This window comes from Sciurus carolinensis, chromosome 13 (genome assembly GCF_902686445.1).
Source record: "Sciurus carolinensis chromosome 13, mSciCar1.2, whole genome shotgun sequence".
NCBI lineage: Eukaryota > Metazoa > Chordata > Mammalia > Rodentia > Sciuridae > Sciurus > Sciurus carolinensis.
This window is the reverse complement of record NC_062225.1, coordinates 72,923,485-72,945,410: the sequence shown is the minus strand read 5'-3', so window position 1 is coordinate 72,945,410 and position 21,926 is coordinate 72,923,485. Positions and strand designations below refer to the sequence as shown.

General features: G+C 38.5%; 1 protein-coding gene across 1 annotated transcript in view; it reads left to right on the top strand.

Moving 5' to 3' along the window:
- The first annotated feature begins 13,193 nt into the window (after window positions 1-13,193).
- Window positions 13,194-21,926, top strand: part of C13H2orf16 (chromosome 13 C2orf16 homolog) — a 34,982-nt gene continuing 26,249 nt past the window's right edge. Inside the window, 1 exon segment of the mRNA XM_047522382.1 lies at window positions 13,194-13,337. Within this exon segment, the coding sequence (XP_047378338.1) occupies window positions 13,194-13,337 (144 nt within the window).

Genomic DNA, 21,926 nt, shown 5'->3' with positions numbered 1-21,926 from the left:
AGTACAGAGAGCTGCCAGAATTATTTTGGGAGATTACAGGGTAGTCCAAGAATCACCGAAAGTTTTGGAAGAAAGGAAGTTGGGGTGGGGTAATGGAACAGCCAAAGAAAACCTGGGAATGTTTGGAGACTTGCACTGGAATGTGAATCCTATATCAGAGAGTCAGGTCATTGTCAATGGAATTTGGGCTGTGGGCAGAGTTAAAATAAAAATTCAAAGATTTGTTAGAATTGCTTAGAGCTAAATGGGAGGGTGACAACCTTTCACATTATTTGGAGAAAACTAACATCTGACCAGCTGTGGTGGCGAACACCTGTAATCCCAGTGGCTCAGGAGGCTGAGGCAGGAGGATCACAAGTTCAAGGTCAGCCTCAGCAACTTAGTGAGGCCCTAAGCAACTTAAAAAAACTTTAAATTTTTTCAAAATTTAAGAATAAAAATATGAACTGGGGATGCGGTTCAGTGGTTAAACACCCTAGGTTCAATTCCTGGTACCAAGAAAATAAAAAAGCAAACATCTGCGGGCAAAAGCAACTAGAGTTGTCCATTATCAACACAAATCAGTAATTTTGCTGGAATGACTGATAGGCCTGGTCCAGAAGACTGTATTGGAAAGTGGAAGATGAAGGAAATAATTTCCTGGTACTATTTGCTGGGTCAAAACCAGGAGGGTATAGGGTAGGAGATCTTTGGATATTACATATATCTGAATATCTTCTAAAAATATTTTTTAGTTGTCAATGGACCTTTGTTTTATTTATCTATATGTGGTGCTGAGAATTGAATCCACTGCCTCACATGTGCTAGGAAATCACTTTACCACTAAGCTACAACCCCAGCTCATATTCAAATATCTTTATATTTTAATTCTAATATATTAAAAATGGTACTCATGACCTCTCCCCCAAATCAACTAGCTATTCTTTTCCTAACTTAGTTGCTCTTGGATATTAGACAGGCTAGAACCAGGTCTTGCATATTAGGCTGTAAGACTGAAGGAAGGTGTTAGGACCAGGTAGGAGATTGAAGGGCTTAACCTGGTTCCAGAATGGGTTCCACAAATATGGCAAAGTGCCCAAGATCTCATATAGTTGCAGGCTTGGTTTAGACAGGTGGGTCAAATCCAAGGCCTGAGGGGACAACTGCTGCATCTAGATGGGGCCAAATGCTCCATGATGGGAGAGGAGAGGATTGGGTTGCTCCTAAGCTGGAGACTGGGGCCCCACAGAGCGGGAAAGTGACAGGAAGAGCAGCCCTGGAGCATCTTTAGTTACAAGAAGTGAAGAATTGCTCAAGATCTCCACAAGGATTGGAGTATGCTAAAGGGTCAACAGAACCAAGGGGAAAGAGCTCCTAATGACTAAAGTTGGAACAATGGAGCAACAGTATAAATAGCATAGTATTGGACTATAAAAAAGGACAAAACAAATATACAAGACTTCATACCCATTAAATAAATGATGAAATAGAGTGTGGTGAAGTGAGACAAAGCTTTCCTACACAATAATTCCAAGTAATACATGAATCTATGCCCCCTTCTGGAAATGGAGCCTAATCACTCCATGACCCTGGCACCTCTAATGTGGTTTAAAGGAAAACAGTAGCTTTACAGTGGAAAAACCTAGCAAACACTACCCTCACTGGGTAATCAAGATTAGCATCACTGTTGATATCATGTACCTCCTGATATGATGTAATGAGGCCATCATGCCACCTTGATGGTATTCTCTCCTCCCAAAATACATGGCCTCAGTCTCTATGCAGAAGGAGAACATCACAGAAACCCAAACTGAGGGATACTTTACAGAATATCTGCCTGAGGACAAGGGGTATATAGCTCAGTGGTTAAGCACTTACCTAGAATATGCCAGGCTCTGGGTTTGATCCTCAACACTGGGGAAAAAATATCCTAAATGCAATATGGTAGCCTGCCGTGACACATGCCTGTAATCCCAGTGACTTTGGAAGCTGAGGCAGGAGTATTGCAGGTTCAAGCCAACCTGGGCAACTGATTCCCAAAAAAAAAATAAATAAATAAAAGGGTGGATGGTTGGGATGCACCTCAGTTGCAAAGTGCCCTGTGGGTTCAGTCCCCAGTACCACACACATATAAAAAGCAATGTGGTACCCTTTGTTGGTTCCTGGACAGATAAAGGACATTAGTGGGAAAATATGAAATCAAAATGAAGTCTGGAGTTCCATTAATGGTAAATGTACCAATGTCAATCTCAGTTTTGACAAATGCACCAAAATTACGTAGTGTTAGCCTCATGCAAGAGAAGTGAAAGGTATGTGGGGACTCACTGTACTGTCTCCAAAACTCTTCTGTAAATCTAAAATTATTCCAAAATAAAATGTTTATTTTAAAAATAATATTGGGGGGGGAATCCAAGATGGCAGACTAGAGGGAGGCTGCGTTCCTTGTCACTCCGTACCTCCGGTTTCAAGCGGGGGATATCTGTTTCTTGGTAAGACAGTTTTTGCTGCTTATCGATCCCCTGCTGTTTACCCCATTTGTCTGCTGTGATCACCTGCAGTCTGCCAGCATATCGACTACTTTTTGAATGCAGATTGCTCACTGTCAGGCGCCTATCATCTGCCATTTGCCTGCCTCTCGCCTGTCCATCGCCTGCCTTACTCCTCTATCGATCAGGAGGTTCCCCTCCCGATCATCGATCATCGGACAACAGTCAGCAAACTGATCACTGACCGCCAGTGGAGTACCAGCTGCCTGCTGTTGCCTGGAAGTTCACTGTGACAGTACCTGAAGGTTTGGTTACATGTGACTGCTGCCATTTTGAGACAACAGCCAGGCTCCATAGGACCCCTGGCCAGACTGACTGAGCCCCATCTCCAGGATCCCTCAGCCGGACCGATCACTCCCTGCCTCTGGGGCCCTCACATTGACTGCTCCCTGCCACCAGGACCCCCAGACCAACTGACTGTGCCCTATCACCGGGCCCCCAGACCGACTGATTGCAACCAGCCTCCAGGATCCCACAACCACACCAAACACACCCGACCTCCAGGACCCCTGCCTGACCAACCGCATCCCGCCTCCAGGACCTCCTGCTGACCACGTCCACACCCTGAGCTGCAGCTCCCCATTTGCCAACACATTTTGAAGCCAGAGCGGCCATCTTGGATAATCCTGGAAGCCTTAGCTCTTTAGGTGGGGCAAATCCCATCCTGAGATACCTGCTGGAGGCTTGAAGCTCATTGTCAGGTACCTCTCATGCATCAGGCTACTGAACTCTGGGAGGTTTCATTACTATATGACTGTTATACTGTAGATTTGCTTTTTTCTCCTTATTGAAAAAATTTAAGTTTTTATTTCTTTACTTTCCTTGCTCTCTTTTCCTTTTGTTTACCTTTTCCCTCAGAGTCTCTTTCTCCCTTTTTTCATGCTAACATCCAATTTCTTTTGATTATACTCTCACCCTTTCTATTATCTAGAACTTCTGTATATTCCTTTCTTATCCCATTAACAGCCACATTCTACATCCCTCTGCATCCTCTTTGTCCTCTATTTGAAACTGCAGACCTTATTGCACATCTGTTTGTTTTACTGAAGATAATATTTGAACTCATTCTGTTTATTATGACAATTTTGTTATTGTCCTCATAGGGGCTATTTGGTCTAGGATTGCATAGTGTCTGAATTGGGCACTGCTAGTATTGATCTCCCCTTAAAGAAAGGGTTTTGGAAACCTATAGGGCCACTATAAGCCTATAGGGGGGATTCTGCAATACCCCAGATCTGTATTGCTAGAGGGGAAGACACATGAACAGCATGAAAAAAACAAGGGAAGAAAATGATCCAAACAAATCTAGATTCTATATTAATAGAATCCAATGACAGTATGTTAGAAGAAATGTCAGAAAAGGACTTCAGATTATACATGATTAAGATGATTCGTGAAGCAAAGGATGAGATAAGAGAATAAATGCAGGCAATGAATGATAATACCAATAAGCTGAAAGAGCAACTGCAGGAAGCAAAAGATCATTTCAACAAAGAGATAGAAATTCTCAAAAAAAAACCAAACAGAAATCCTTGAAATGAAGGAAACAATAAATGAAATAAAAAACTCAATGGAAAGCATCACCAAAAGACTAGACCACTTGGAAGACAGAACCTCAGACAATGAAGACAAAATATTTAATATTGAAAATAAAGTTGCCCAACCAGAGAAGATGGTAAGAAATCATGAACAAAATCTCCAAGAACTATGGGACATCATGAAAAGACCAAATTTAAGAATTATTGGGATTGAGGAAGGCACAGAGATACAAACCAAAGGAATGAACAACCTATTCAATGAAATAATATCAGAAAATTTCCCAAACCTGAAGAATGAAATGGAAAATCAAATACAAGAGGTTTACAGAACACCAAATGCATAAAATCACAACAGATCCACACTAAGGCACATTATAATGAAAATGCCTAACATTCAAAATAAAGATAGGATTTTGAAAGTCACGAGAGAAAAGCATCTGATTACATATAGGGGGAGACCAATACGGATAGCAGCCGACTTCTCAACCCAGACTCTAAAAGCTAGAAGGGTCTGGAACAACATATTTCAAACTCTGAAAGAACATGGTTGCCAACCAAGAATCCTATACCCAGCAAAACTAAACTTCAGATTTGAAGATGAAATAAAATCCTTCCATGATAAACAAAAGTTAAAAGAATTTACAAATAGAAAGCCTGCACTACAGAATGTTCTCAACAAAATATTCCATGAGGAGGAAATGAAAAACAACAATGGAGGTCAGCAAAGGGAGGAACCACCTTAGAGAAAAACCACTCAAAGGAAAAACCAAGCCAACTTAAAAACCAAAAATAAGCCAAATGACTGGGAATACAAATCATATCTCAATAATAACCCTGAACATTAATGACCTAAACTCATCAATCAAAAGACATAGACTGGCAGAATGGATTAAAAAGAAAGACCCAACAATATGCTGCCTGCAAGAAACTCATCTCATAGAAAAAGACATCCACAGACTAAAGGTGAAAGGATGTCATACCACACACATGGACTCAGTAAAAAAGCGGGGGTTTCCATCCTTATCTCAGATAAAGTGGACTTCAAGCCAAAGTTAGTCAGAAGGGATAAAGAAGGACATTTCATTCTGCTTAAGGGAACCATAAATCAGGAAGACATAACGATAGTAAATATTTATGCCCCAAACAATGGTGCATCCCTGTACATCAAACAAATCCTTCTCAATTTCAGGAATCACATAGACCACAGCACAGTAATTCTGGGTGATTTTAATGCACTGCTGTCACCACTAGATAGATCTTCCAAACAAAAACCAACCAAAGAAACCATAGAACTCAATAACACAATCAATAACCTAGACTTAATAGACATATATAGAATATTCCATCCATCAACGAGCGGATTCACTTTCTTCTCAGCAGCACATGGAACCTTATCAAAAATAGACCATATGTTATGCCACAAAGCAGCCCTTAGGAAATGCAAAAAAATGGAGATACTGCCTTGAGTTCTATCAGATCATAATGGACTGAGTGTAGAAATCAATGACAAAATAAAAAACAGAAATTACTCCAACACCTGGAGACTAAATAATATGCTATTGAATGAAACATGGATAACAAAAAACATCAGGGAGGAGATTAAAAAATTTTTAGAGGTCAATGAGGACGATACAACATATCAAAATCTCTGGGACACTATGAAAGTGGTACTAAGAGGAAAATTCATTGCATGGAGTGCATTCCAGAAAAGAATGAAAAGTCAACAACTAAATGACCTAACATTACAGCTCAAAGCCCTAGAAAAAGAAGAACAGAATAACAGAAAAAGTAGTAGAAGACAGGAAATAATTAAAGTCAGAGCTGAAATCAATGAAATTGAAACAAAAGAAACAATTCAAAAAATTGACAAAACAAAAAGTTGGTTCTTTGAGAAAGTAAACAAAATAGACAAACCCTTAGCCACACTAACAAAGAGAAGGAGAGAGAAAACTCAAATTACTAAAATTTGTGATGAAAAAGGAAATATCACAACAGACACCACTGAGATACAGAACATAATGAGAAGCTACTTTGAAAATCTGTATTCCAACAAAATAGAAACTACCGAAGACATTGACAAATTTCTAGAGACATATGCTCCTCCCAAACTGAACCAGGAGGACATACACAATTTAAACAGATCAATATCAAGTAATGAAATAGAAGAAGCCATTAAAATCTACCATCCAAGAAAAGCCCAGGACCAGACGGATTCTCAGCCAAGTTATACAAGACCTTCAAAGAAGAACTCATTCCAATACTTCTCAAAGTATTCCAGGAAATAGAAAAGGAGGGTACCCTACCGAACTCATTCTATGAAGCTAATATCACCCTCATACTCAAACCAGACACATCAAGGAAAGAAAATTTTAGACCAATATCCTTGATGAATATAGATGCAAAGATCCTTAACAAAATATTGGCAAACCATATCCAAAAACATATTAAGAAAATTGTGCACCACGATCAAGTGGGGTTCATCCCTGGAATGCAAGGATGGTTTAACGTCCGTAAATCAATAAACATAATCCATCATGTCAATAGACTTAAGGATAAGAATCATATGGTTATTTCAATTGATGCAGAAAAAGTGTTCAACAAAATAACAACACCCCTTCATGCTCAAAACACTAGAAAAAATAGGGCTAGTAGGAACATACCTGAACATTGTAAAGGCTATTTATGCTAAGCCCATGGCCAATATCATTCTTAATGGAGAAAAACTGAAACCATTCCCTTTAAAAATGGGAACAAGGCAGGGATGTCCTCTTTCATCACTTCTATTCAACATTGTCCTCGAAACTCTAGCCAGAGCAATTAGGCAGACCAAAGAAATTAAAGGCATATAAATAGGAAAAGAGGAACTTAAGTTGTCACTATTTGCTGATGACATGATTCTATATTTAGAGGATCCAAAAACCTCCTCCAGAAAACTTCTAGACCTCATCAATGAATTCAGCAAAATAGCAGGCTATAAAATCAACACGGATAAATCTAAAGCATTTTTATACGCAAGTGACGAAACATCTGAAAGGGAAATGAAGAAAACAACTCCATTTGCAATAGCCTCAAAAAAAAAAAATACTTGGGAATCAACCTAACCAAAGAAGTAAAAGATCTCTACAATGAAAACTATAAAACATTGAAGAAAGAAATTGAGGAAGACCTTAGAAGATGGAAAGATCTCCCATGTTCTTGGATAGGCAGAATTAATATGGTCAAAATGGCCATACTACCAAAAGTGCTATACAGATTCAATGCAATTCCAATTAAAATCCCAATGATGTACCTTACAGAAATAGAGCAAGCAATCATGAAATTCATCTGGAAGAATAAGAAACCCAGAATAGCTAAAGCAATCCTTAGCAGGAAGAATGAAACAGGGAGTATCGCAATACCAGATCTTCAACTATACTACAAAGCAATAGTAACAAAAACGGCATGATATTGGCACCAAAATAGACAGGTAGATCAATGGTACAGAATAGAGGACATGGACACAAACCCAAATAAATACAATTTTCTCATACTAGAAAAAGTTGCCAAAAATATGCAATGGAGAAAAGATAGCCTGTTCAACAAATGGTGCTGGGAAAACTGGAAATCCATATGCAACAGAATGAAACTAAACCCCTATCTCTCACCCTACACAAAAATCAACTCATAATGGATCAAGGACCTTGAAATCAGACCAGAGACCCTGCATCTTATAGAAGAAAAAGTAGGTCCAAATCTTCAACTTGTTGGCTTAGGATCAGGCTTCCTTAACGAGACTCCCATAGCACAAGAAATAAAAGCAAGAATCAATAACTGGAACAGATTCAAACTAAATAGCTTTCTCTCAGCAAAGGAAACTATCAGCAATGCGAAGAGAGAGCCTACAGAGTGGGAGAAAATCTTTGCCACTCATACTTCAGTTAGAGCACTAATTTCCAGAATATATAAAGAACTCAAAAAACTCTACACCAAGAATACAAATAACCCAATCAACAAATGGGCTAAGGATATGAACAGACACTTCACAGAAGAATATCTACAAGCAATCAACAAACATATGAAAAAATGTTCACCATCTTTAGTAATAAGAGAAATGCAAATCAAAACTACACTAAGATTCCATCTCACCCCAATTAGAATGGCGATTATCAAGAATACAAGCAACAATAGGTGTTGGAGAGGATGTGGGGAAAAAGGTACACTCATACATTGCTGGTGGGGCTGCAAATTAGTGCAGCCACTCTGGAAAGCAGTGTGGAGATTCCTTAGAAAACTTGGAATGGACCCACCATTTGACCCAGCTATCCCACTCCTCGGCCTATACCCAAAGGACTTAAAATCAGCATACTACAGAGATACAGCCACAACAATGTTCATAGCTGCTCAATTCACAATAGCCAGACTGTGGAACCAACCTAGATGCCCTTCAATTGATGAATGGATAAAGAAACTGTGGTATATATATACAATGGAATGTTACTCAGCTATAAAGAATGATAAAATTATGGCATTTGCAGGCAAATGGATGAAATTGGAGAATATCATGTTAAGTGAGATAAGCCAATCTCAAAAATCCAAAAGACAAATGATCTCACCGATAAGCAGATGATGACACATAATGGGGGGTGGGAGGGGGGCAAGAATGGAGGAAGGAAGGACTGTATAGAGGGAAAAGAGGGGTGGGAGGGGTGGGGGGGAAGGAAAAAATAACAGAATGAATCAAACCTCATTACCCTATGTGAATGTATGATTACACAAATGGTATGCTGTTACTCCATGTACAAACAGAAACAACATGTATCCCATTTGTTTACAATAAAAATAAATAAAAAATAAATAAATAAAATTAAAAAATTAAAAAAAAATAAAAATAATATTAGGGCTGGGGATATAGGTCAGTTGGTAGAGTGCTTGCCTTACAAGCACAAGGCCCTGGGTTCAATCCCCAGCACTGAAAAAAAAAAAGTCTGAGAAAAATAAAAATAATATTAAAATTCCTGACTATAATAACATATAGTATGTGGGAAGGGGTAAATGGAGCTAAAATTTTTTAAGGACCTTGAATTATCCATAAGAGGATAAAGATCTTGATTAAAACTTTGATAAATTAAGTGTACATATTGCATTTTTAAAGAATAGCTCCAAAAGTGGGTCACAGTGGTTTATACCTGTAATCCCAGCTACTCTGGAGGCTGAAGTAGGAGGGTCGCAAGACTAAGTCCAGTCTGGACAACTTAGCAAGACCCTGTTTCAAAATAAAATAAAAAGGGTTGGAGATGTAGCTCAGTGGGAAAGCACCCCTGGGTTTAATCCCAACTCCTGGAGAAGGAGGAAGATTTCCTCTAGGATTGGCATGTAGTTCAGTGGCAGAGCACTTGCCTAGTAGGTGGGAGGCTCTGAGTTTGAGCCCCAGCACCGTAGGAGGCAGGAAAAAAGGAAAAAGAAATAGCTGGGCAGAGTGGTACATGCCTGCAATCCCATCTACCTGGGAGGATGAGACAGGAAGATTGCAAATTGGAGGCCAACCTTGGCAATTTTGTCTCAAAAATAAAAAATAAAAAAGTGCTTAGGGATGTAGCTCAGTGGTAAAGTGTCTCTAGGTTCAGTAAGAGAAAGAGAAAGAAGGGAGACGGAAGGAAGGAAAAGAAAGAAAAGGAAACCCATGAAAAGGAGGGTTGACAAACCTTTTCTGTAAAGCAATAAATAGTAAGTAGTCTTTGCAGACCGACAGCCCCTGTGCTAACTACTTGACTCTGTGAAAGCAGCCATAGACAATATATAAAATGGGCATGGTGTACGACAGTACGTCTTTGCCAAAACAGGCAGCCGGCTAGATTTAACTCACAGACCACAGTTGTCAACTCCTACATGAAAAGAATAAAATCAGAGTGTATAATTTCCAATTAGTAAAGGGGAAAATAAAGTAATTTAAAAATAGTTATCTAAATAAAAAACAAGAAAGAAGAGAAAAAGAAACATAAAACAGGACAAGATAGAAAGTACAAAGTAAGATTTTGGTTCAGTACTACAGTAATTGCATTAAATGTAAATGGATTACATGCTCCAATTAAAATTTTTTTTTGTTCTTGATGTACCTCTTGCAAGTAGCATATATTTAGATTTTGTTTGTTTTATATCCAGTATTAAAAGGATATAGAAAGACTGAAAGTAAATAAATGGAAAAAGAGCCAGGCACAGTTTTATATACCTGTAATCCCAGCAACTCAGGAGGTTGAGGCAGGAGATTGTTCAAAGACAATCTCAGCAACTTAGCAAGACTGTCTCAAAATTAAAAAAATATAAAAAAATAAAAAGGGCTGGGGATGTGCCTCATTGGTCAAGACCCTCTTGGTCAATCCCTGGTACCAAAAAAAGGGAAAAGATAATACCATGCAAACATGAACCCAAATAAAAATTGCTATGACAATATAAACATCAGAAAAAATAACGAGACAAAGTATTTCTAAAGAGGGTCTTCACAGTGATAAAAGATTTAATTCACCAGGAACATATTATTTTAAAAAATAATTATAAATATATAAAATAAAATCTAGAGGTCTCAAAGAAGAAATAAATCTATGCAAATGACTTTACATATCTGTCTTAGTAATTGATGGAAAATCAGACAAAATCTTAGGAATAATATAGGCTTGAACATTAAGATGAGAAAATTTGACCAAATGGACATATAGAGACACTATTTAATATCACCTGCAGAATATAATTTTTAAACATGTAGGTTTTTTTTTCTTTTTTCTTTTTTTGGTACCAGGAATTCAACCCAGGGGCACTCAACCTCTGAGCCACATGCCTGTGCCATATTTTTTTTATTTTGAGACAGAATCTCGCGAAATTTCTGAGGTTAGCTTCAGCTGGGATTACAAGCATGTACCACTGTATCCAGCTAAACATGTGTAGAATTTTTATTTTTTATGTTCAATTTTGTTGGTGGTGATGTGGATAGAACCCAGGATTTCATGCCTAATAGGGTCTCCACAATGAGGTACATGCCCAGCATGGTGAGTAAATATTTAAGATATAAATAATTTATTTTGACATATATATATTATATTGGTTCATTTTGCATTACTATAACAAAATACCTGAGGCAGGCAACTTTATCAAGAAAAAGTTTTATTTGGGCTCACAGATCTGGTCCAAGGTTAAGGGACCACACATCTGGGATGGTCATCTTGCTAGCAGTTCTGAGGTCGTACAGGGTATCACATGGCAAGAGACAGGGAGCATGTTTGTGTGTGCATGGCTATTTTGGCTTATCTCCCTCTTCTTGAAAAGTCACCAGTATTCAATCATGGGGCTCTATCCTGATAACCTTATCTAATCCTAATCACCTCCCAAAGGCCCCATTTGTAAATACTGTGGTTGGATTAAGTATTCATTCTCCTAGTGCCTTGTAATAGGAATTAAATTTCAATGCATGGAGGAATTATCCCTTTGGGGACACACTTAAGCCATATCCAAACCATAGCACGTATGTAGAAAGGTACTGGTCAAACTGCACATGTATCTCTTAAGAACCCCAAACTACGCCCTCAGTTCTCATCTTCTCTTGAACTCCAGGCTGCATTTAACTAGTGCCTGCCACATTTTTTTTCCCTGCTACGAGGCTGGGGATCAAACTCAGGGTCTCCCACATATTAGGCAAGCACTCTGCCACTGAGCTCAGTTTATATAACAGATCTCAATCTTATTCACTTTTAATTGATTAAGTAATTTTTTTTTTTTTTTTGTAATCAGGGATTGAACCCAGAGGTGCTTAACCACCGAGCTACATCCCCAGCCCTTTTTATTTTATTATTATTTTTTTAGTTGTTGATGGACGTTTGTTTTATTCATTTCTTTATATGTAGTGCTAAGAATCAAACCCAGTGCTTCACATGTGCAAGGCAAGCACTCTTCCACTGAGCCACAACCTCAGCCCCTTATTTTTATTTTGAGACAGGGTCTCTCTATGTTGTTTAGGGCCTCGCTGAGTTGCAGAGAGTAGCTTTGCACTTGCGACCCTCCTGCCTCAGGCTTCTGAATCTCTGGGATTATAGACATGTGCCACCACGCCCAGCTCATTCTTTTAGAATTAGAATTATAATTCTTGTACTGAATGCAGAGTATTTTATGACCATATTTATTTAACAACTTTCTTCATGATGGGCTTTCCAAGAATATTATTTAGGTTGCCTCTGTAGACTGAAAACGCTACAAGGTGAGAGACCATGTCTGTCTTCTCAAACAGTGTTTGTCAGTGGTTAAGTGTACCTGGTTTCAATCCCCAGTACCAAATAAATTAAAACAAAACAGTGTCTGCTATTCAATAGTTCATTAGATTGATTTTCCAGAATAATGTTCTTATAAGAAAAGAAAACGTTCTAACCAGTTTTATTCATCTTTTTTTTTATTCATCTTGATTATAACAAAAGTTGATTCCTTATTTGTTTACAGTGAATTAACCCTAGAGAAGCCAGTCAACTCTGAGGGCAATGATAAAATAAATGGTATAGATTTGGAAATGAGACCATAGGTTCTGGGGTAGAGTGATCCTCTAAAACTATTTCATCTCTCCTAGTGACATTTCTTCCCCATCTTGGTGCAGCAGCAGCTAGGAAATGTGTCAAGCCATGGACTCAAGAAACCATATCTCAAATTTTCTGGAAGTACCTACTTAAACTATCCTAGCTTTCTTAGATTTATTCGACCCTGTATTTTTGTTTTGTAAATTTTATTTTAATTAATTAATTAATTTTTATTAGAGCATTAAAGTTATGCATAGTAGTTTGGAACATATGACCCCACACCTGACTCTCTAGGGAGGGACTGGCTCCAGAAAATGCTTGTGGAGAAGAACGAATCACTTAGAAAACCTGCTCCTTTGAAACACTGCCTCATTACATTCTACATAATGACAAGTTGTCCAGCCTAATCCTAGAAGAGTGGTAAATGAGCTCTTTCCTTCCCTTTGACTACCACTGGGCAGTGCAGGAAGGGGCAGCAGATGGTGTCAGAGCATGCACATTGGCTGGATCCTGTCAGATTCACCTTGGAATGCCCATTGTGATGTCACATGGAGGCCCAGTCTTGAGGCAGAAAACTTTGGTTGAGAAGGGCATGGGGCTGAGTAATGGCGCCAATTTGGGGACTGGCTATTCCACTGCCACCATATCTCAGCCTTCTACTATTAGTTAGTTTCCTTGTTAGTGGGGTCTGGGTGCTGTTTTCTAGGTGCAGGGGTTGGACGCAGGTGGCAGCTGAGACAGACTCAGAGGTATGTGATGTAACTCTTCCTTGAACCTCACTGCTCCTTTCTGTGGGTGGTGGGAGGAATTGGATGGAGCAGAGCGGGGAACTGAGACAATGCCCAGGGATGTCTTCCCATAGGTTACTACAGAGCCTTTACCCTTCAATTCATTGTAACAAGATGGAGCACCTGTTATATGTGTACTAACATTGAGGAAAAATAAAACACCATCACCTGTAATCCCAACGGCTCGGGAGCCTGAAGCAGGAAGATTCCAAGTTGAAAGCCAGCCTCAGCAATTTAGCAAGGCCCTAAACAACTTAGCGAGACTGTTGGGGGCGGGGGGGCAGAGAGAGAGAAAGAGAGAGAGAGGTTTGAATATTGCTGAAGACATGGGAGGTAGGCTAATCTCTAAAATGCCTTCCGGAGCACCTCAGGTTGTGTTGTGCTTCAAACGAAGGGTAACATTTTGAAGGTGAATGTTGTGATTGGAGGAGGGAGAAGGGTGATGTAAGAGTTTCCAAGAGGGAACAGACTGGGGAAAAGTGTGGGAAGGAGAAGAGTATTGGATGTGTTTTAGAAGAGGTGAGGACACCAGTCTGAAGGGCATGTAGAAGTGCAAAGAATTCACCGGGAGAAAAGGGAGGAAAGTTGACAGAGGTCACATTAGATGGTTTTGAATGCTGGATGAACACTTTACACAAACACGATTCTGTATGCAATTAAAAGACATCAAAGATTTTAAAGCTAGGTAAAAATGCACTTAAATCTGCATTTTAGAGCTGTATTTCTCCAACTTTAATGTGCATACAAATCACCCTGGGGAGGGCTTGTTAAAAAGTAGATTCTGATTTAGTAATTCTGATGTAGGGGTTGAGATCCTGCATTTCTAACAAGCTCCCAGGAGATGCTGCAGCCGTTGGACAGAGGACCATACTTCAAGAACAAGGCTTTAAATAACTCCTGTAAATTTATATGGTAGTTCTCTGGCATAGATAAGTTATGTTAATGCTTGATGGGAAAGAGGGAGGAAATAAAATGATCAGAGCAGGAAGAGGACATGGATTCATTTCCCAAACAGCTATCGCCCACCTCCATCACCATATGCATTCCTCTGGGCATGATGGATACAGCAGAAACAGATGAGGCAAAAAGCTGTGCTCTCAGGGACATGAAAGGGATGGGGAAGAAAGTAGGGTGAAAGTTTGGATGTGAGAGGTGAGGCAGAAGGAGAAGGAAGGGACTAAACATTTTTCCTGATGCAAAGAGTTAATTATAAATGTTATGATCATTTCTTACAAGAATTGGATTCACTTAGTGTATGGCCTGGTGTATAGTATGTGCTTCATATATGTTATGAAATGAATAAATTGGTTCTCAATTTTAACCCCAAAAGACTGACAAGATCATGACATTTTAATATGTGTGTGTGTGTGTGTGTGTGTGTGTGTGTGTGTGTGTGTGCTACCAGGGATTGAACCCAGAGGTAATTAACCACTGAGCCACATCCCTAGCCCCCCATACCCCTTTTTAAATTTTTTTAAAATTTTGAAACAGGGTCTTGCTAAGTTGCTTAGGGCCTAGCTAAGGTGCTGAGGCTTTGAACTTGCAATCCTCCTGCCTCACTTCCCAAGATGCTGGGATTACAGGTGTGCGCCACTGTGCCTGGCAAGATCATGAAGTTTTCAACAACATAGGAAACATTAGGAGTGCAGTGGAGTGCAAAACATGATCTCCAGGTTGAATATACCTTATCCAAAATGCTTGAGACTATACGTGTTTTGGAATATGAAAGTTTTGGGGGATTTTTGAAATATTTGCCTATACATGGAGATATCCTCGGGATGGGACCCAAATTTAAACAGGAAATTTACTTATGTTTCCTATATACTTTGTACACAGAGACTGAAGTTCCTTTTATATAATATTTTGGATAATTTTGTGCATGAAACAAAAAGTTTCATGCTGTGGAATTTTCCACTTGTGGTATCACATTGGTTTTCAAAGAGTTTTGGAGTTTGGAGCATTTCAGATTGAGATTTTCAGATTAGGGACATTCAACCTGTATGTCACTGGAAGTACTTGTAAAATTTAGATGAAGATACTCATTAGGTATCTCAATTAATGAACTAGACCTATGATGTCCAATATGGTATCTTCTAGCCATATTTAATGACAATTGAATAAAATCTAAAATTCAATCTCTCAAATGTACTAACTATACTTCAAATGCTCACATGTGTCTAAAGGTCATAATATTGAGGATATTTCCATTATCATAAAAAATGAGCAATGCCAGCATAGATTGTGAATGTCAGAGAAAAAGATGTATTGAGCCCAGCCAAGTGGTGCATGTCTGTAATCCCAGCAGCTCAGGAGGTTGAGACAGGAGGATTGCAAGTTCAGAGCCAGCCTCAACAATTTAGCAAGGCCCTAAGCAACCTGGTGAGATCCTGTCTCAAAATTAAAAATAAAAAGGGCTGGGAATGTGGCTCAGTGCTCACTGGTTAATCACCTCTGGGTTCAATCCCTGGTACCAAAAAAAAAAAAAAAAAAAAAGTAAGTGTTGGACTGTTACCAAAAGTTCATTCCTTGTCCCCAATGCCAATCCAATAATGAGGACATGGTTTTGAGAAAAAGGAAAAAGGTTTATTGCTTTGCTAGCAAAGGAGAAACACAGGGGACTCCTGTCCCAAAGGCTATGATTCAGCCCATCAGTAGGAACAGGGGGCTTTTAAAGAGATGACTCAAAGGCTACATTTTACCTGTTCTCTGTTGGAGTTGTAATTCACTTGTTAATTTGGGAGATAGTCATTTCTGAGACCTGGTAGCATCCTCAAAGTGTGTATTATTTTGTTCCTATGGTGGGTATATATTCAGATAAATCTGCCTAGGATGGGGAAGAAAGGTAATCCTGTTTCCCCTGTGATCAGGGAGGGGCAGGAAAGAGGAAGAGAAAGCAATATATTCATTTTAAAAATAAGTTGCAATGGCAGAGCAGCAAGGACTACATCCAAAGCATAAAGGGGACCACTGTTACAGGACCACAAAGTCTCAAAGTCTTTTCAATTTTTTTTTCCAAACATCTTTCAAATGCAGCAACCCAGATCTAGTGTTACTCTTAACTAAGACTTCATTCCTTTAGGTATTTACAGTCCCCTAACTAGTTTCCTATGAACTTTTTTTTATAGTTTAGGAATAAACCCTGCCCTTACAAAACAAAAAGATATACACAAAATCCCCAAAGCTGAAACTATCACTCTGCTAAAAGTAATGAAATCTCTTAGTACCTCATTGCCTACAATAGCATTTCTTAGCGCTTTTTTTTGGCAGTACTGGGGATTGAATTCCAGGATGCTCTACTATTGAGTAACATCTCCCATCTTTTTATTTTTTATTTTTGAGACAGTGTCTTGCTAAATTGCTGAAGCTGTCCTCCATCGTGTGATCCTCCTGCCTCAGCCTCCTGAGGAGGTGTGCACTATCAAGACTTACTTTGCAACCTTCAATTTTCAGACTTCTTTCATTGTCATAATCCATCAACCTCCTTAGAAATTTAAGAAAACTTCTTCTTCTTCTTCTTCTTCTTTTTTTTTTCAGTACTGGGGATTGAACCCGGAGCTTGTACATACTAGCTTTACGCTAAGCTATATCTCCAGTCCCCTCCTTAGGAATTTAGAAGTCATTTCAATGTCTGTCGAAAAGTATGAAGTTTAACAACCTACCTATTATGGCATTAAAAAAGAGACCAAAAACCTGCTTTGTAACCTAAAATGTCTGGAATTCTTGCATATTGCATTTCAAAAAAATCAACTATCTCTTGTTTCATATTTTAAAAATTTATATCTACATGATAAGATAAAACGAGTTCCAGAATGTTAATCACAAATGACATGTTGTTCCATTGAATCCTTATTTTCAATAGAAAAGAAATTGTTCAGCAATGTGGGATGTCTGTTTAATTTTATTAGGTGATGCTGGTTTTCTAAAGTGATTACACTAATTTGCACTCCCATGAGTGGAGTATGAAGGTCCAGTTGCTCTATATTCCCACCATCTTGCCAATACTTGGTATTGTCCATAGTTTTTGTTTTAGTCACTCTGGTGAGTGTGTGGAACTGTACAGTGGTTTTATGTGCATTTACTTGAGACTAATAATACTGAGCAACTTCTCATGTTTATTGGTCATTTGGAAATTCTCTTTTGTGAATTGCTCCTTCAAATCTTTTTTGCATCTTTAATGATTAGGTTGTCAATCTTTTACATATTTTTTTCATTATAAATCTTAAAAGTCTTAAAATTTGTTCTTTTTAGAACAAATTTAGAACAAATAATACATGACAGTAGAATGTATTTTACTATATCATACATACAGGAGTATAACTTCCCATTTTTGTAGTTGCCTTGCCCAAAGCTCGGTCCTTGTTCCCAATGCCAATCCAAGAACAAGGACACAGTTTTGAGAAAAAAGAAAAAGACAGTTTATTGCTTTACTAGCAAAGGAGAAACACAGGGGACTCCTGTCCCAGATGCTGTGATTCTGCCCATCAGCAGGAACAGGGAGTTTTTACAGAGGTGATGTGGAGAGAATAAGATTAGGGAGGAAAGATGAGGAGGAGGAAGAAGATGAGGGAAAAGAAGGTTAGGAAAGAGAAATTTAGGGAAATGAAGATCAGGAAAGGGAAGGTTAGGGAAAAGAAGATCAGGGAGAAGGTTAGGGAAAAGGTTGGGAAAAAGAAAAAAATCATGTAAGTTTCAAAGCAACAAGGGATAGTCAAAGCATCAAATGAACCCCTGTTACAGTTGTACATGATATGGAGTTAGAAGTCTCTTATTTTTAAAAAATTATTTATATATATATATATATGTATATATGTATATATGTATATATATATTTAGTTGTTGATGGATCTTTATTTTATTCATTTATTTATATGCAGTGCTGAGAATTGAACCCAGTGCCTCACACATGGTAGGCAAGCAGTCTACCACTGAGCCATAACGCTAGCCCTCTTTTACTTACTGATTTATAGGAATTCTTTAAATATGAATAAAAGTCCTCTGCCAGATACAGTAAAGATAAATTCTTCTTTATGACTTACCTATTCTCTTGCAATGGTGTCTTAATGAATCGAAGTTCCAAATTTTAATGAAATCCTATTAATGAATTTTCACTTTTCTGTTAAGTACTCCCTCCCCGCTCACCCCTCATTTTGGATATCTTTGATTACCCCCAGGACATGTATATATTCTGTTTCTTCATTAATCCTCATTTTTCTTTTCATTTCACATTTAGATTTACAAATTACTTTTTTGTATATGGTGGGAAAATAGGGATCATATTTCTTTTCTCACCTCTACATAGATATCTAATTCCTCCAGTAGGGCAGGGACTAGGGTAAGATTAGTGAAGCACTTACCTCACACAAAATTTAAGAGTCATGGAAAAACGTAGTAATCAAGACAATATTTAATTCAATATTATTGAAAATTCACGGTCAGACCTGGTGGTACATACCTGTAATCCCAGTGATTTGGGAGACTGAGGCAGGAAGATTACAAGTTCAAGGTTAGCTTGGGCAAATGAGTGAGACCCTGTCTCAAAATATTAAGTTAAAAGGATTGGGGATGTAGCTCAGTGGTATAGGACCCCTGGCTTCAATACCAGTACCACAAAAAAGAAAAAGAAAAAAAAAAAAAGAGGAGGAGGAGAAGAATCAAATTAATGACAAAAAAATTCATCATGAGCAAAATATTAAACATTTAAATCCCATCCTGTATTTACACCCCTTCCTTACCCCTCACCCTAATCCCATTCCTTTCCTCCAACACCATTTATTGAAAATATCAGCATTTTCTCATTGAGATACATTGGTGACACTGTCATAAATCTGGTAAATGTGTATGTGTGGCTCTAGTTCAGGACTTTTTAAAAAATATTTCTTAGTTGTTGATGGATCTTTATTTAACTAACTTACTCATATGTGGTGCTGAGAATTGAACCCAGTGCTTCATACAGGCTAGGCAAGCCCCAAGCGCTCACCACTGAGCCACACAACCCCAGTCCCTGGTTCAAGACTTTTTTTCTTAGGTTAATCTTTATCCTTTTACCAAAACCTCACTGTCTTCAATAAAGTAGCTTTGTAATGTCTTGATACTTACTACTATAAATCTTCCAACTTTGAGTTTTTTGAATAGGTCTGGCATTTCCATATACATTTTTGAATCATCTTGTTAATTGTTACACAAAGCATGTAGAGGATTTTGATTGGGATGCACTAAATTTATAGTTCCGATTGGGGATAATTGCCATCCTAAAAACAAATCTAATTCATGAATGTGTTGGTCTTGTTTATGTACTTCCTTGATTTCTCTCATAATATTTAGTTGTCAATCGAGGGTTTCTGTAAACTATATAGCAAATGATTGAGTTTTAAAAATTTTTTTTGGTACTGTGGATTGAACTCAGGGGCATTTAACCACTGAGTCACATCTCCAGCCTTTTTTTTGTATTTTATTTAGAGACAGGGTCTCACTGAGTTGCTTAGGATCTCCCTAAATTGCTGAGGCTGGCTTTCAACTTGAGATCCTCCTGTTTCAGGCTCTTGAGCTGCGGGGATTACATGTGTGCGCCACCATGCTCAGCGATTGTTTTTCATTTTAAAAATATTGTTTATTTATTGTGTGGGGGTGAGTACTGAGGATTGATCCCAGGGGTGCTTTACCACAGAGCTACATCTCTAGCCTTCTGAATTTTTTATTTTGTGACAGAGTCTTGCTAAGTTGCCAAGACTGGCCTCAAATTTGCCATCCACTTGCTTCAACCTCCCAAGTTTCTGGGAGTACAGGCTTGTACACCATGCCCAGCAATTTTTTTTTTTTCATTTTTTTAAAGGAAATTTTCTTTTTTAAAAAAAAAATTTAAAATTGTTATCAGACCTCTATTTTATTTGTTTATATGCAGTACTGAGAATGGAACCCAGTGCCTCACACATGCTAGGCAAGTGCTCTATCACTGAGCCACAACTCCAGTTCCTAAATGAAATTTTCAAACAAATCAAAAGCACAAGAAAGTGTATAAATAAATCTTCATGGATCCATTGCCCAGTTTCAACTCTCTGGAAATGAACTCTTTTGAAGCTAATTTCAGATAAAATATCATTTGTAAATGTTTTAGCATGTGATGCTGCACATCTATAATCCCAGATACCTGGATTGTAAATTCCCAGCCAGTCTGTGTGACTTAGTGAGACCATGTCTCGACATTAAAAAAAAAAGGGTGGGGGGATGAGCTTTAGCTCTGTGGTAGAGCACTTGCCTAGCATGTGTGAGCCCTAGGTTCAATCTCTAGTACTGCAGGTAGGAAAAAAAAAAAAAAGCTCCTAATAAGTCGGATAATGGGTGGTACCTGCCTGTAGTTCCAACTACTTGGGAGGCTGAGTCAGGATGATCTCTTAAGGCCAAGAGTTTAGGGCCAACCTGAGTAACAGTGAGTATCAGTCTCAAAACAAAATGCTTAATTGCAGTACCATTATTATACCTTAAAAATTAACAAAAATTCCGTAATGCCATCAAATACCCTTAGGTATTAAAATTCCAATTGTCTTATAAATGACATAAATTATTACACTGTGTGACTCAAGATCACACATTAAGATTGATTGGTGCCTGATGTTGTGGTGCACATGTGTGATCCCAACAGTTTTGGAAGACTTGAGGCAGGAGGATCACAAGTTCAAAGCCAGCCTCAGCAACTTAGCAAGGCCCGGGGCAATTTAGCGAGATCCTGTCTCAAAAAAAATAAAAAGGGTGGGATGTGGTACAGTGGCTAAGGGCCCCTAGATTCAATCTCTGGTACCAAAAAAAGAGAAAGAATTGTGGGTTTCTTTCTTCTAATTTATAGATTCTCTATCTTTCTATTATTCTTTCCATCTAAGTGTCAGAGAAATACATTGTTGTCCCCTAGTTTTTGCAGTCAATAGTTTAGTGGTCAAATGTCAAATGCAAATTTAGTTGGCAAAGTAGCAGCATTGGGAGGTGGGGCCTTTAAGAGGAATTTATGTCTTTCTCACTAGACTGGATTAATTCTCACAGGAGTGAGTTCTCACTCTCTCAGGATTGAATTAGCTACCCCAGCTGCCCCCCGTTTCTCTTCCATACACACCCACTTGTTCTTCTGCTTTCTGCCTTGAGTTGAAGCTGCATGAGGATCTCACTGGAAGCTGACAAGATGCTGACACCATGCTCTTGGGCTTCCAGAACTGTGGGCCAAAATAAACCTCTTTTCGTTATAAATTAACCAGTCATACTTATTCTGTTCAAGTAACAGAAAATAAAGTAAGACAGTAGGGAAAAGGAGTAGTTATTTCATAGGTGATGATCTGGCTTGGTGTGGATTTTTAAATGTCATTTTCTAGACGATGCTGAAACTCGGAATTATGTTGCTGAAAGTTCAGTCCTTGTCCCCAATGCCAATCCAATAATGAGGACATGGTTTTGAGAAAAAAGAAAAAGAAGGGTTATTGCTTTGCTAGCAAAGGAGAAATACAGGAACTCCTGTCCCAAAGGCTGGGATTCTACCCATCAGCAGGAACACAGGCGGCTTTTATAGAGGTG